The 17,793-nt window shown below is 37.3% G+C and overlaps 1 protein-coding gene across 1 annotated transcript in view; it reads right to left on the reverse strand.

Annotated features, from left to right (window-relative positions):
• ADGRG7 (adhesion G protein-coupled receptor G7) overlaps positions 1 to 17,793 on the reverse strand; it is a 75,464-nt gene that overhangs the window by 21,926 nt on the left and 35,745 nt on the right. The window contains 4 exon segments of the mRNA XM_036849696.1: positions 5,105 to 5,257; positions 7,273 to 7,428; positions 13,611 to 13,707; positions 14,582 to 14,928. Coding sequence (XP_036705591.1) covers positions 5,105 to 5,257; positions 7,273 to 7,428; positions 13,611 to 13,707; positions 14,582 to 14,928 — 753 coding nt within the window.

Genomic DNA, 17,793 nt, shown 5'->3' on the forward strand with positions numbered 1-17,793 from the left:
GTGGGATTGCTGGGTCATATGGTAATTCTATTTTTAGTTTTTTAAGGAACCTCCATATTGTTCTCCATAGTGGCTGTATCAATTTACATTCCCACCAACAGTGCAAGAGGGTTCCCTTTTCTCCACACCCTCTCCAGCATTTGTTGTTTGTAGATTTTCTGATGATGCCCATTCTAACAGGAGTGAGGTGATACCTCATTGTAGTTTTGATTTGCATTTCTCTAATAATTAGTGATGTTGAGCATCTTTTCATGTGCTTCATGGCCGTCTGTATGTCTTCTTTGGAGAAATGTCTATTTAGGTCTTCTGCCCATTTTTGGATTGGGGTGTTTGTTTCTTTGATATTGAGCTGAATGAGCTGTTTATATATTTTGGAGATTAATCCTTTGTCCGTTGATTCATTTGCAAATATTTTCTCCCATTCTGAGGGTTGTCTTTTCGTCTTGTTTATGGTTTCCTTTGCTGTGCAAAAGCTTTGAAGTTTCATTAGGTCCCATTTGTTTATTTTTGTTTTTATTTCCATTACTCTAGGAGGTGGATCAAAAAAGATCTTGCTGTGATTTATGTCAAAGAGTGTTCTTCCTATGTTTTCCTCTAAGAGTTTTATAGTGTCCAGTCTTATATTTAGGTCTCTAATCCATTTTGAGTTTATTTTTGTGTATGGTGTTAGGGAGTATTCTAATTTCATTCTTTTACATGTAGCTGTCCAGTTTTCCCAGCACCACTTATTGAAGAGACTGTCTTTTCTCCATTGTATATCTTTGCCTCCTTTGTCATAGATTAGTTGACCATAGGTGCGTGGGTTAATCTCTGGGCTTTCTATCTTGTTCCATTGATCTATGTTTCTGTTTTTGTGCCAGTACCATACTGTCTTGATTACTGTAGCTTTGTAGTAGAGTCTGAAGTCAGGGAGTCTGATTCCTCCAGCTCCATTTTTTTCCCTCAAGACTGCTTTGGCTATTCGGGGTCTTTTGTGTCTCCATACAAATTTTAAGATGATTTGTTCTAGCTCCGTAAAAAATGCCATTGGTAATTTGATAGGGATTGCATTGAATCTGTAGATTGCTTTGGGTAGTATACTCATTTTCACAATGTTGATTCTTCCAATCCAAGAACATGGTATATCTCTCCATCTGTTGGTATCATCTTTAATTTCTTTCATCAGTGTCTCATAGTTTTCTGCATACAGGTCTTTCGTCTCCCTAGGTAGGTTTATTCCTAGGTATTTTATTCTTTTTGTTGCAATGGTAAATGGGAGTGTTTCCATAATTTCTCTTTCAGATTTTTCATCATTAGTGTATAGGAATGCAAGAGATTTCTGTGCATTAATTTTGTATCCTGCAACTTTACCATATTCACTAATTAGCTCTAGCAGTTTTCTGGTGGCAGTTTTAGGATTCTCTATGTATAGTATCATGTCATCCGCAAACAGTGACAGTTTTACTTCTTCTTTTCCAATTTGTATTCCTTTTATTTCTTTTTCTTCTCTGATTGCCGTGGCTAGGACTTCCAGAACTATGTTGAATAATAGTGGTGAGAGTGGACATCCTTGTCTCGTTCCTGATCTTAGAGGAAATGCTTTCAGTTTTTCACCATTGAGAATGATGTTTGCTGTGGGTTTGTCATATATGGCCTTTATTATGTTGAGGTAGGTTCCCTCTATGCCCACTTTCTGGAGAGTTTTTATCAGAAATGGGTGTTGAATTTTGTCAAAAGCTTTTTCTGCATCTATTGAGATGATCATATGGTTTTTATTCTTCAATTTGTTAATATGGTGTATCACATTGATTGATTTGCGTATATTGAAGAATCCTTGCATCTCTGGGATAAATCCCACTTGATCGTGGTGTATGATCCTTTTAATGTGTTGCTGGATTCTGTTTGCTAGTATTTTGTTGAGGATTTTTGCATCTATATTCATCAGTGATATTGGTCTGTAATTTTCTTTTTTTGTAGTGTCTTTGTCTGGTTTTGGTATCAGGGTGATGGTGGCCTCATAGAATGAGTTTGGGAGTGTTCCTTCCTCTGCAATTTTTTGGAAGAGTTTGAGAAGGATGGGTGTTAGCTCTTCTCTAAATGTTTGATAGAATTCACCTGTGAAGCCATCTGGTCCTGGACTTTTGTTTGTTGGAAGATTTTTAATCACAGTTTCAATTTCATTACTTGTGATTGGTCTGTTCATATTTTCTGTTTCTTCCTGATTCAGTCTGGGAAGGTTATACCTTTCTAAGAATTTGTCCATTTCTTCCAGGTTGTCCATTTTATTGGCATAAAGTTGCTTGTAGTAGTCTCTTAGGATGCTTTGTATTTCTGCGGTGTCTGTTGTAACTTCTCCTTTTTCATTTCTGATTTTATTGATTTGAGTCCTCTCCCTCTTTTTCTTGATGAGTCTGGCTAATGGCTTATCAATTTTGTTTATCTTCTCAAAGAACCAACTTTTAGTTTTATTGATCTTTGCTATTGTTTTCTTTGTTTCTATTTCATTTATTTCTGCTCTGATCTTTATGATTTCTTTCCTTCTGCTAACTTTGGGTTTTGTTTGTTCTTCTTTCTCTAGTTTCTTTAGGTGTAAGGTTAGATTGTTTACTTGAGATTTTTCTTGTTTCTTTAGGTAGGCTTGTATAGCTATAAACTTCCCTCTTAGAACCGCTTTTGCTGCATCCCATAGGTTTTGGGTCGTCGTGTTTTCATTGTCATTTGTCTCTAGGTATTTTTTGATTTCCTCTTTGATTTCTTCAGTGATCTCTTGGTTATTTAGTAACGTATTGTTTAGCCTCCATGTGTTTGTCCTTTTTACGTTTTTTTCCCTGTAATTCATTTCTAATCTCATAGCGTTGTGGTCAGAAAAGATGCTTGATATGATTTCAATTTTCTTAAATTTACTGAGGCTTGATTTGTGACCCAAGATGTGATCTATCCTGGAGAATGTTCCGTGCGCACTTGAGAAGAACGTGTAATCTGCTGTTTTTGGATGGAATGTCCTATATATATCAATTAAATCTATCTGGTCTATTGTGTCATTTAAAGCTTCTGTTTCCTTATTTATTTTCATTTTGGATGATCTGTCCATTGGTGTAAGTGAGGTGTTAAAGTCCCCCACTATTATTGTGTTACTGTCGATTTCCTCTTTTAGAGCTGTTAGCAGTTGCCTTATGTATTGAGGTGCTCCTATGTTGGGTGCATATATATTTATAATTGTTATATCTTCTTCTTGGATTGATCCCTGGATCATTATGTAGTGTCCTTCCTTGTCTCTTGTAACATTCTTTATTTTAAAGTCTATTTTATCTGATATGAGTATAGCTACTCCAGCTTTCTTTTGATTTCCATTTGCATGGAATATCTTTTTCCATCCCCTCACTTTCAGTCTGTATGTGTCCCTAGGTCTAAAGTGGGTCTCTTGTAGACAGCATATATATGGGTCTTGTTTTTGTATCCATTCAGCCAGTCTATGTCTTTTGGTTGGGGCATTTAATCCATTCACGTTTAAGGTAATTATCGATATGTATGTTCCTATGACCATTTTCTTAATTGTTTGGGTTTGTTTTTGTAGGTCCTTTTCTTCTCTTGTGTTTCCCACTTAGAGAAGTTCCTTTAGCATTTGTTGTAGAGCTGGTTTGGTGGTGCTGAATTCTCTTAGCTTTTGCTTGTCTGCAAAGCTTTTGATTTCTCCATCAAATCTAAATGAGATCCTTGCCGGGTAGAGTAATCTTGGTTGTAGGTTCTTCCCTTTCATCACTTTAAGTATATCATGCCACTCCCTTCTGGCTTGCAGAGTTTCTGCTGAGAAATCAGCTGTTAACCTTATGGGAGTTCCCTTGTATGTTATTTGTCGTTTTTCTCTTGCTGCTTTCAATAATTTTTCTTTGTCTTTAATTTTTGCCACTTTGATTACTATGTGTCTCAGCGTGTTTCTCCTTGGGTTTATTCTGTATGGGACTCTCTGCGCTTCCTGGACTTGGGTGGCTATTTCCTTTCCCATGTTAGGGAAGTTTTCGACTATAATCTCTTCAAATATTTTCTCTGGTCCTTTCTCTCTCTCTTCTCCTTCTGGGACCCCTATAATGCGAATGTTGTTGCGTTTAATGTTGTCCCAGAGGTCTCTTAGGCTGTCTTCATTTCTTTTCATTCTTTTTTCTTTAGTCTGTTCTGCAGCAGTGAATTCCACCATTCTGTCTTCCAGGTCACTTATCCGTTCTTCTGCCTCAGTTATTCTGCTATTGATTCCTTCTAGTGTAGTTTTCATTTCAGTTATTGTATTGGTCATCTCTGTTTGTTTGTTCTTTAATTCTTCTAGGTCTTTGTTAATCATTTCTTGCATCTTCTCAATCTTTGCCTCCATTCTTATTCCGAGGTCCTGGATCATCTTCACTATCATTATTCTGAATTCTTTTTCTGGAAGGTTGCCTATCTCCACTTCATTTAGTTGTTTTTCTGGGGTTTTTTCTTGTTCCTTCATCTGGTACATAGCCCTCTGCCTTTTCATCTTCTCTATCTTTCTGTAACTGTGGTTTTTGGTCCACAGGCTGCAGGATCGTAGTTTTTCTTGCTTCTGTTGTCTGCCCTCTGGTGGTTGAGGCTATCTAAGAGGCTTGATGGGAGGCTCTGGTGGTGGGTAGAGCTGACTCCCCAATTATTCCTCAATAAAGTTTTTTTAAAAATAAGATAAATAATCATAACATTTCAAAAAAGAGAGAAAGAAAAAATTAAGCCAACCCCACAGGGGTCCAAGCTCCAGGGATCACTGTAACATTGACCATATAACCACGGTGAGGTGCTGTGAACCTGCTGTATGGCAGAAAGGCAAAGGAGGTGCCTCCCAAGCTAGCTGCTCAACAAAATCTCTTCTGCTCAGAGAAGAGGGACTAACATTGGCCAACCCCATTGCAATTATGTTCCATGAACTCCAGTCCAGGAAAGGATATAGTAGGTAAGTCATAAAAAAATTTTTCTTCCCCTTTCCTCAAAGTGTATTAAAAATAGTCACCCAAAAGTAACTAAGCAATGACCTTCAGGGAGTTTTAAGATAAGAAAACTTTGGTCCAGGTGATATCATCTCCGCCACTCCATAGTCTGCTACTTTCAGACTATTCCACACCATACCTGAGTAGTGTTGAAAAGGCAAAATAAGTAGCTGAAGGTGACCCTGATGCCATCAATATCAATTAGCATTAACTATGCCAGAATCCAGGTAATTCCAAAAACGACTGCAACAGATAACGTGCTAAGAAAGTTCTTTAGGATTGAAACCTTTGTGCTAAGTAAGAGAAAACAAGAAAGGAAATATGGTTCATTCAGGTTTTTACTTATTAATATCATTGTTACCCTCCTACTGAAAATATGTATTCAGCTGTACATATACACTGTTCATTAAACAATATTATGCCTCAGGTGGAAAAACCTATGTCACTCTGAATAAAAGAGAGGAAGGAAGGAAGGGAGGAAGACAGTGATATCTGCTTAAAAGCTCAGGCATAAACAGTTCCTTAAATACTACTGCAGGTTAATTTCACATAGAATTAACTTTTTCTTTGGAACTGAATTTGATTTTAGCGATTATAACTACTGGATCAGTAATTCCTTTTTTGGGCATCTGGGACCGTCCCATGCCATAAGTTGATATCAGAATGAAAAGTTATTAAAGCGCAGAGTGACCTACTTCCCTGTCATGCTAAGTCTATATCCCTGGAACCTGAGCTTGGCGATATGACTTACTTTGACCAGAGGGACATTAGCATTTGTTCCACAAACAAAGGCTTGAGAGCATTCCACTCATCAGAGCGTGTCTTTTCTTATTGCTCTTTGGAACCCTGAGAGTACTATGTTAAAAGAGAGACCACATGCAGCAGAGATGAGCTTTCCCAACTGAGCAGTTCCCATTCAATACCAACCAACCACCAACCATGAGACATGAAAGTGATTCAACCTAAATTATCTACCAGCATTCAAGCCAGCTAAAACCAAAACAACTACATGATCAACACTCAAACTTATGACAAGTAATAAATATTTATCATTCTAAGCCATTGAATTTGGGGGTAATTTGTTACACAGAAAAAGCTAACTGATACATAGAAGAAAATTTGTTAAACAATTAAATTGTAACCTGCTCTTCACTGTAACTAAGCTAATTTAAGAACCATGAGCTACCAGTCAAAATTTTGAAACATTACAAATTTTTTTGATGTCTGTGGCCAAAATGATATTGCTTTGTATAAAAGAAATATAACTTAACTTACAATTAGGCTAACAAGACTTCACCAAGGTTTTTCTGCATTGTTAAGAAAACATAGGTTTGAATGATTATCAGTGATAGTCTTTTCTCCACATTTCCCCTCAATATGGGTTATCATCCATATAGGAAAGATGATACTCTTGATTGGTAAGGTACACATTTAAGATTACATTCCCACTAATGATGGCTGTTTTCACCCATCTGTTCATTCAAAATGGATCTATATGGTGACCAACAAAGTTCACAGATGTACTTATAGTAAGTCTACTTGGGTTAAGAAGAGTCTTGTAGAATTAAACGTGAATTCACAGCCTCATTAACACTGTGTTCTAACCAATTCATGCTGTGGGATGTGGAGTTGGCGGGAGTGTATGTGTTTAATAGTTTCTGTTCTTTGTCTCTCCAACTGAAAGCTCTTTCTGTATATTAGTGATGACAATGAAAATGCTTATTGGGGTCAGAAAAGTTACGGAGAGGAAAGAAGCAGTTCACATGGGAACTGATAAACCAGAGAGCACACGCCCCATCTGCAGGGAATGTGGGCCCAATGTTGCCCGATGTTCCAATTTTTATATGTTTGCAACTAATTTTTAAAAATTTAAAGCTATTATGTGATTCAGGTAACACATGTAAAATATAACCTACAGTTACTAGTTTCTAAAATGAAAATACAGTTGCCACCATCTACTCACAACCCTCTCATATTTTTAATTATTCAAATCTGATTTCATGAATATTTGGGATTGGGGGATAAATGTTTTTTCTTGATGTCTTTGGGTTGGGTTTTTAGTTGGGCTCATACAGCACAAAAGTATCTTAGGTAATGCAATAGACTCACATTGTAGTCTTGATGTTGGAAGATGAGAAGATCCACCTTCTGAGACAAAGTTTAAGAGAAAGTCTGTCCTGCAAACCACATATCCTTGCCATTTCCCCCAAATCTGAAAACTTTTCTAGGAGCTGTGGATGTATTCCTGTGCTATATTTAGTGCTAGATGAGCCATGCCTTCCAGCTTCTGATTCATTGGGAACCTTACCTCTTCAGATTCTGATTATTCTTCCACAGCACTTTGACTGCAATGACAATAAATATAACAACATTGTTGATGAGGATAATGATCATAGGTATGATGAATGACCACAACAATGGACTTGTTATCAAACCACTGCTTTCTTGAGTTGCCAGCCAGCAGCTGTGGAGAGAAAAGAAATGATTTCAGCAGACTAAGAAAGCAGAGAAAAGAAATGATTTCAGCAGACTAAGAAAGCAGAGAAAAGAAATGATTTCAGCAGAAAGAAAGGTATACAAACTCTTCTCTATGCTGTTCACACCATTGACATTCACTCGACTGAAAGACTTGCTAAAAGTCAATATCTCTTTGCCTTCTATATATTGGAGATGATTTTCAAGAATTCAACCAAGTAGAAAAATTAAATGCATTGATTCTGCCAAATTTCTCTGTGAGACAGTATGGGCTAGTGGAAAGAAAGTGGGCTTTTGAATTAGGCAGTCCTGAATATAAATGTCACTGTCTGTCACTTACTAGGTTTCTGACTTTAGTTAAGTTACTGTTTAATTTTCTTTTTGACTATGTAGCACACTCAGATGGCTCAAAATTTTAAAGGTACAAATCATCATAGAGAGACAAGACCCCTCCTACAACTATCCCTAGTCACCTAGTTTTTATCTCCAGTGGTATTCAATGTTTCTTGTGTATTCTTCCAGATTTAGACTATGCATACACCAGCAAATGTATATTTTTTCCTGATTTTGAAGCAAAGGATAACATGATACTTCTATACCTTACTTAAAAACACGTCTTGGAGATCATTCCATATCAGAATATAAAGATTATCCTCATGATTTTTTATGGCTGCATATTATTCCATTATTTCATTATACCATAAATTATTTAAACTGTCTCTTATTAATAGGCATTTTTTAAAGTTTAATGTTTAAAAAATATTTGAATAGTTCTTTAACCTCATTGCGTCTGTTTTTGTTTTTGTCTCTTTGTTATTGTTGGTGGTAGTTTTGGTGGTATTTTTTTTCTCATCTGTGAAGTGTAGTAATCATTTCCTGGCATTGTTGTAAGAATAAATTCATTCATTTAATAAGTATTTACAGAGTACATGCTATGTGCCAGACATTGTTCTAGATACCAAGATATTAGCAGTGAATGAAAAACCAAAATGCCTTCCTTTAGTGAATTTGTTCTAATGCAGAAAATAAATAAAACTAATGAATTAATAAGATATATACTATAACAGAAGTTAACAAGTGCTGTGAAGAAAAATAAAGCAGGTAATGAGGGTAGGTATTACTATGTATATGTATATGTGTGTCTGTGTGTCTGTGTGTATGCCTGGGGGACCAGGGGAGGAAATGTTTCATTTTAAATAGAGTGGTCAGGAAAACCCTTATGGAAAAAAATATTTGAGTAAAGATCTGAAGTAGATGGAGGGAAGGGTATTCTAGGCAGAGGGAACAGCAAGTGCAAAGGCTCTGAGTTGAGAGCTTAAGCCAAGAGGCCAGTGTGGCTAGAACAGAGTATGTAAGTAGATGGGATTAGTAAAAAGATGCAAATTATGTCAGGGCTTTATAGGTGACTGCATGTACTCTTGGCAAGAAGGAGAAACTTAACATGCTCTGTCTTTAGTTTTAAAAGTATTACTTTAGCTAGATGCAGGGATAAAAGAAGAGCACATGCCAAAGGAGGAAATCAGCTAGGGGTCTACTGCAACAATCAGGTGGCTTGGAACCAGGGAGAGGAGATGTTGAGAAATAGTCTGATTCCAGATATGTTTAAAAGTAAAACAAAAGGGGACTTCCCTGGTGGTCCAGTGGTTAATACTCCACGCTCCCAATGCAGGGGGCCTGGGTTCGATCCCTCGTCAGGAAACTAGATCCCACATGCCATGACTAAAAGCCTGCATATGGCAACTAAAGATTCAACTAAGATCACTCACGCCACAATGAAGATCCCGCGTGCTGCAACTAAGACCCAGCGCAGCCAAATAAATAAATATATATTTTTTTAAAAAGTAAAGCAAAAGGATTTATTGATAGGTTAGATGGGAGATATAGGAGAGTTAAGAGTGACTCCAAATCTTTGGCTTGAGTATCTGGAAGGATGGAATTACTGTCAACTGAGCTGGGGAAGATGATGAGAAGAGCAGGTTTGGGAGGGAAGACCAGGAGACGTCCCATCACTTGTCCAGCCAAGTGAAGGTATCAGGTAGGCAGTAGGGTATTAACAAAATAATGTGAGAAGTCCTGGTATATATTTGGCAATCAATTAATGTCTGTTTTCTTTCCCTTGTAGGTAAACACCATTATTATACATGCCGAAGGATTTCTAAGCTGTTTTGCATTGGAATGTTGTTACAATTTAAATTATTAGAAATCATATTTCTAATCTGAATGACCTAGAAGGAAATTGGGATGATTTCAGATCTCTGTAATGAATTTTAAAAATGAAAAGGAGGAGATTGGTTCAAGATGGTGGAGTAGAAGGAGGTGCACTCACTCCTTCTTGCAAGAGCACCAGAATCACAACTAACTGCTGAACAATCATCTAGAGGAAAACACTGGATCTCACCAAAAAAGATACCCCACAACCAAAGACAAAGGAGAAGCCACAATAAGATGATAGGAGGGGCACAATCACAATAAAATCAAATCCCATAACCATTGCATGGGCGACTCACAAACTGGAGAACAATTATACCACAGAAGTCCACCCACTGGAGTGAAGGTTCTGAGCCCCACATCAGGCTTCCCAACCTGGGGGTCCAGCAACGGGAGGAGGAATCCCCAGAGAATTGGACTTTGAAGTCAGGCAGGATTTGACTGCAGGACTTCAACAGGACTGAGGGAAACAGAGACTTCACTCTTGGAGGGCACACACAAAATCTTGTACACACCAGGACCCAGGGGGAAGGAGCAGTGACTCCATAGGAGACTGAACCAACCTACCTGCTAGTGTTGGAGGGTCTCCTGCAAAGGCAGGGGGTGGCTGTGGCCCCCCATGGGGACAAGGACACTGGCAGTAGAAGTTCTGGGAAGTACTCCTTGGTGTGAGCCCTCCCAAAGTCCACCATTAGCCCCACCAAAGAGCCTGTAGGCTCCAGTGCTGGGTCACCTCAGGCCAAATGACCAACAGGGAGAGAACACAGCCCCACCCTTCAGCAGACAAATGGATTAAAGTTTTACTGAGCTCTGCCCACCAGAGCAACACCCAGCTCTACCTACCACCAGTCCCTCCCATTACAAAGCTTGCATAAGCCTCTTAGATAGCCTCATCCACCAGAGGGCAGACAGCAGAAGCAAGAAGAACTACAATCCTGCAGCCTGCAGAACAAAAATCACAACCACAGAAAGACAGACAAAATGAAAAGGCAGAGGATTATGTCCTAGATAAAGGAACAAGATAAAACCCCAGAACAGCAACTAAATGAAGTGGAGATAGGCAACCTTCCAGAAAAAGAATTCAGAATAATGATAGTGAAGATGATCCAGGACCTCGGAAAAAGGATGGAGGAAAGAATCGAGGAAATGCAAGAAACGTTTAACAAAACCTAGAAGAATTGAAGAACAAACAAACAGAGATGAACAATACAATAACTGAATTGAAAAATACACTAGAAGGAATCAATAGCAGAATAACTGAGACAGAAGAATGGATTAGTGACCTGGAAGCCAGAATGGTGGAAATCACTGCCGCAGAACAGAATAAAGAAAAAAGAATGAAAAGAAATGAAGACAGCCTAAGAGACCTCTGGGACAACAAACACACCAACATTCACATTATAGGGGTCCCAGAAGGAGAAGAGAGAGAGAAAGGACCAGAGAAAATATTTGAAAAGATTATAGCCGAAAACTTCCCTAACATGCGAAAGGAAATAGCCACCGGAGTCCAGGAAGCACAGAGAGTCCCATACAGGATAAACCCAAGGATAAACATGCCGAGACACACATTAATCAAACTGGCAAAAATTAAAGACAAAGAAAAATTATTGAAAGCAGCAAGGGAAAAATGACAAACAACACACAAGGGAACCCCCATAAGGTTAAGAGCTGATTTCTCAGCAGTTTAAAAGGGGACGACAGGATAGAGAAAGAAAATGAATATCCAACTCTATCGGATAAAGACAGACTTGCAAATTAGGAAACAATTTAGACAAATATTTATCTTTATCTGTATGAGTCATGAGTTATTTAAACTTTAGACAACACAATTTCTAAGTATTACTGTTTGTACTATAGATCTGTGTGTGTATGCATACAAATGTCTGTAAGGTTCCTCAGTTACCTCACACAGATGGGGAGACCTGGATGGGAAACAGGCTTGGATGCCTGTGGCCATGAGGAGGTGTGCACTAGGAAGGGACACCTCCTCACCTCCTCCATCCTTTGTATTACTTGGAGAGATAGTCACGCTGGATTTGTTCTCATGAGCCTCTCCCTAGTTATTCTGAATCTAATCACCCAGATTTTGAAAAATAGACTGCTGAGGAGACAGATGGATCCTCCATGCAGACTAAACCTTGTAGGAGTGGGATTTCTAGAATTGAGATTGGAGAGTCACAAGGTCAAGGCTGCATCTGACAAACAGCTATGAACCTGAGGTCTGGAGAGCATCATAGGTGAACCTCAGATGAAGCGTTTAACTCCTTGGTGATTTTGTCATGAAACATGGGAAAAGACAGCTGTAGAAGATATAGCATATGCTTCCAGAAAATTCTTCCTCATGCATTATAATTTCCCAATGGTTACCTCAACCCTTCAGGGAAGTCTGAAACAGCCTATATGGTGGTACAGAGATTTGGGGGATAGAGCATTAAATAGGAGTGTGGCCTGCCCTGCAGTCGCCCCTTAATTGGGTCCTGGAAGAGATAGCAGTACATCAAGGGAACTGGGTTAGGGGTTTCGGGTGTGACTGGCAGAACTGGGAGCCATGGTGGGGGGACAGGGAGTATGATATATTGAGGAGCAACTTCTGGGAAGATAACTCAAGAAAACCCAAAAAAGTCCCTCCTCTTTCTAAATATATCCTGAAGAAATGTGAGCCTTGATGTGTGTGTATAGGGTGGAAAGTGGGGGATAAGGGTCCAAGATGAAGCTGATATTCATGTTACACATCCTTTCCCCTCTTCCCAACTCTTACTATCAGTTGCCTAGTGTCTTCCCTAACATCTAATACTGTACTCAGGAAAGAATCTGCTCTCAATTATTTACATCTTGGTGTGAATAAATTTAAGACAGCAGGCTTCTTTCTACTGAAGACTTCTGTAGGAGTAGGTCTAGCCCTGTGGCTGGGTTAGGATAGGAAATTAATAATAATGCAATTTGAGGTGAATTACCTCTCCCATGAGATATTTTCATTTTACTCCTGATATCTAATTGTGCAATTAAAATTTTAAAACCCATTAAAAGATATTTAATCCCAATTAAACAGAGAAAATAGTGCCTAGAGTATATGGCTCCTAAAATCAAGCCAGGCAGTTAGCTCCCTATTCTACACTTGGTCATGGTCAGCCCTGGAAATAGGTAAGCACTCTGACACCACAGCCTTCCCTTGGGTATACTTGCACATTTCCAAGAGTTTTGTTTTGATTTGAGTTGGTTTGGGACTTAAGGTGGAATCCAGGGATCAGAATGGTTGAATTTATAAAATAAGAAGGGAAGATAAATTAAAGAGCAGTTGCCATTTGGTAGCAGAAATACACATAGAGTTCAGCCCCGCTTTCTTACTCTCCCCACATGGAAGGCAAATACCATGCATTCAGGTACTTCCATTATTGACAGTTAATTTTTCACGCTGGAGTCACAGGGAGAATTTATGGGTGATAAATCATCATGAAATACTCATTATAATCATATCAACATAGAATTGGTTCATAAGCATGGATAGTGCTCTTCAAGCACTTTCATGGATACTGCGCTTCAAACAGTTTCAAGTGTGAAAATGTTTTCACACTTGCTTGACCCTTCATAGTAACCCCAGAGCAGGTATTACTATTATTGTTATTCCCATTTTCTAGATGAGAAAACTAAGATAAGGGGTTCCTAAGGATCACACTTCTTGTGCCCTGTGATTTTCAGACTTAATCAAAGAAGACAAATTTAACATTAAAAAAGTTCACATTTGTAAATTTAGAAGACAATTACTTGCTTTACGAAAGGATTTATCATAGGAAATTTTCATGTCACCATATTTAAAATATAATGTGTTCTTTGAGAATTTGAAATACCAGTTATAATATGACAATTATAAAGTGAGATGCATATTACAGTGACACTTGGACTCAATGTCACTGAATAGTTACACTCATATCAAAGAAATGGACATTTAAAAAAATATAAACTTACATTTCCTCTCGCCGGTAGTCTAACTCCCACTGTGAATTATTCCCATTCTGAGAATAAATAATTCCCACTGTCACAGCTACCACTATAGCCGGGACTCCTATGTGATAAAGAGTCACAGAATTAATAATTTACCCAAGACTGGGATTAATTATAAAGGAACATGAATGAATTATACACCTGACCTTTTTCAGGATGCATTGTTCTTTCCACTATAGACAATGTACTAAATGATCCTACAGATGTAGGTCAACAGTGCACATAGTTTTTCTGTGTTTTCCTTTCCCTATCAGTGTTGGCTATACATATCAACCCTATACTATTTCTGATTTCTTTGTAACTCTTACCACAATTTCCACTCTTAAATGGTCTAATTCCTCTTTCACTTGAATAAATTTAAATTTAGATAACACTAAAACAACTCTCCTTTGCTGGAACTCATTAAATTTTTCAAATTATTTTTCTTAAAAGAGTCACTCTGATTGTCTTGAAACATTTCTTTTAAAGTAGCTAGGAAAAGCAGGGTCGGGGGGTGGTGAGATGAATTGGGAGATTGGGATTGACATATATACACTAATATGTATAACATAGATAACTAATAAGAAGCTGCTGTATTTTAAAAAATAAAATAAAATTCAAAAAAAAAGAAAGTTAATTTACAAAAAAAAAAAATAAAGTAGCTAGGAAGTTTATATGTGGTCTAAATCTCAAGTCAAATAAATAGTGATGTTAAGGGAAATGAACATCTTGAAGTTAGCTCATGATGTATCTATTATAGCTGTCTTGATCACATCTGCCTTCTTCACAGGAGAAGACACTCCTTCACTAGACAGAAGGCACTCTTAGTGATTGCTGGATTTTCCATCGCCCCTACCACAAGGCCTTGTACTATTAGGTCCTCAATAGGTGTTTGCTTAAATTAAATGATTTCAACAAAATTAAATTTCTGAGTAAGTGGAGAAGCAAACACTTACCCCATCCAATTAAAGAGATGAAAAGAATGAAATGCTGAGGAAGAGGCTTCATGGTCCTAATAAGAAGGAAATAGAGCTGGGCAGCACTGAGTCCCATCCAGGTAAATGTCACTAACACAAAATAGTGCAGCAAGATAGCAATCGCAGTGCATGTGGGATTCAAGATGACAACGGTGTCTTGTCTGGACATTTCATTATTACTCAAGTCAGTATTATCAGTGTCACTATGACTTGTCTTTAAGTTATTATTGGAGTTTTCGATTCCAAACACAAAAAGGAGGTTGAAAATCAACATTGATGTGCACAGATTGACCAATACCCAGGTTACTGAGGTTTTTCTGACTTTCCTGAAGATAAATAAATAAATATAATAAACAAAACAACTACAAAAAATAAACTCCAGTGAAATCATGAGGGAACAAAAGAATATTATTACCCACTGTAAATCTAGCTCCTAGCCCAGTGGGCCAGCTGGTAAACGGACCTTCCCAACTACACCAGACAAACATTCTCTGTTCTTACCTGATTCTCACAAAGTGAGTTTGAGAAAACATGTTGATACCTCCTTTCTTGAACCTGTCTTTTAATCCAAGGTGATAGATGTTTTCCAGAGATGCCCTCCTGTGAACTCTACTTCCTGGAGTTTCTGCCCAGTGTAGCCCCCTCCAGGGCTGTCCAGTGACTTGATATAACTAACAGAATGCAGCAGAAGGCCTGGCAGCCAGGGCCAACTTATCCATCAGACAGTGGTGCTTAGCATCCACAATATGTTTATACTTCTATGGCCCACAACAAGGTCTTCTAATGTAAAACATGCCCAAGGACCGTTCCTTCATCTGAGGATATAATTTGTGGGTGTAGAACCAAGTTCTCTTTGAAACTCACGACATATCACAGGTCTCTGTATATTATGGTATACAGGCCAGTATTAAAGAAAGTTATAAAATTTCCATTCACTACCATCTAGATCCTTATGAATTTTTCAGATTATAAGGCCTCTTGAAATAAATATTTCACTATTAATGTGCTTAAAGTTCTAACATCTTCAAGAACTTCTCTATTTCTAATGTCTCAGAATTTGATGAACAAATCTGTTTGCTAATTATATATCCTTTATGGTCCTACCATAACATTCCACCATGGTCCTTCTTAGTCTTTGGAGTCCCACACTGAATAAAAAGCTTATATTAAAACAGAACTCTGTCCATCCTCGTGATATTTTAGTTGAGATTTTCCGGATAATTCAAAATTTTATTTTAAGTCTTCTGAAAGGTTTAATGAGCAGAAATGCAAAAAGCATTCAAAAGAATCCATTTATATAAAAGTAAAGTTCATTTTTAATTTTTCTCCAATTTCAAACATAAATTATCTACAGAGAGAACAGGCTATTTTCAAATAGGCTATTTTCAAATGGGTCTTCTGTATATTACTATATTCTGTGCATTTTTATTATATGCACAGAAATATATAATATATATGTTATCTATGACAGCAAAACTGCTAAAAACAAGTTGATAGAGGACACACACACACACAAAAATATGATGACAATTGGAAGGAGTGAGATTTTAGGCAAAGAAACTATCGGGTTGGCCAAAAAGTTCATTCTGGTTTTTCCGTGCCATCTTACAGAAAAACCCAGACGAACTTTTTGGCCAAACCAATAGTTACGCAGCTACCACAACTTATTCACATGGAACCAAATAACTGTCTGTTCAAGTGTCTTTACAAATGAAAAGACAGATATAAGAGCCATTTCACTTTACATGACAGACATAATTACATGGCATGTAATTTTCCTTCAAGGCACTTACCACAATTTGTAATTATATATTTATTTCTGTATATATTTGTACAACGTCTGTCTTCCCCCCGAGAATGTAAATTCCAAGGGAGAGGGGAGTTTATATGTCTTGTTCATAGTTTTGTATTTACCTCCTCACATGTTGCTTGGCACATAGTAAACACTCAGTGTAAAAATTTTAAACGAAGGGCAAGAGACTCATTAAGTGTGAAAGGTAAAGAAAAGAATCAAAAATAATTCTGGCTCTTTGGACAAATGGCTTATTCTAAGTATGGGGCAGAAAAAGTGAAAGATGTACCTGGACCATCTTGCTGTGCCTTACATAAGGAAATGCTTATAGACTGACACGGACATGAAAAAACAACATGAAAGGACTCCCTGCAGCTGCACTGGAGAGTATACTTCTTTCCAAAGTAATATAGTGACTAAATATAGAAGGAATTATAGATTAGAGACCATCATTCACCCACCAATGTAATCATATATACTAGTTAGGATCATCAGTGAATACCAAAACCACTGAGTAAAAGTTGGGGAACAGAATATTCACACAGTCCCAAAGTTTCACTGCATGGATTGCCTATTATTTACAAAGGGAAAAATTGAGACTTTACAGTATAGAAATCTACCAGACACTACTTTAAACAAGGAAGCAAATGACACAGCAAAAACGGGACAAACTGACATCATGCACTTCTTGCTGTGCCACAATGAAAAAGACTTAATGATTAGAATTCTCATCAAAAAAATGTAACCTGTATCTAATCATTGGAAAATTTCAGAGAAATTTTATATTGTAGAATATTCTACCTTCTATAAAATAACTAACCTGAACACTTCAAATGTTTTAATGTCATGAAAGACCAAAACAAACAAATTTAAAAAGCAGAGGAATTATTCTAGGGTAAGAAAACTAAAGAGACACAATTACTAAATAAATTGGGGTGGGGGGGGAACAGCTAAAATGGACATAATTGGAACAGCTGGAGAAATTTGAATAAGGACATTAATATGAAAACATATTAATGTTAAATTCTTGAGTTAAATATTCTGAGTGAGGATAATAATATTATACTATGTAGGAGTGCCCTTGTTTTTAGGAGATGCATACATGCTTGAAGAATTTGGAGATGACAGTCATGATGTTTACAACTTACTTTCAAAATATCAGGAAAAAATAGGAAAAGAGAGAAAGCAAAATACTAACAACTGGTGAATCCAGGTGAAGGGTATTTGGGTGTTCACTTAGTCTCTTTCAACATTTCTATAGACTTTTAATTTTTTTCAATAAAACTTCAGGAAAAAATGTTTAAATGGCAATACCTTTAGAACAAAAAATTCCTGAATCTACACATCTGAGAAAACAGTTGTGAAGGAATTTATTAGAGAGAAATAATTCTGAAAGAAA

The sequence above is a fragment of the Balaenoptera musculus genome, chromosome 4 (assembly GCF_009873245.2).
Source record: "Balaenoptera musculus isolate JJ_BM4_2016_0621 chromosome 4, mBalMus1.pri.v3, whole genome shotgun sequence".
Taxonomy (NCBI): domain Eukaryota; kingdom Metazoa; phylum Chordata; class Mammalia; order Artiodactyla; family Balaenopteridae; genus Balaenoptera; species Balaenoptera musculus.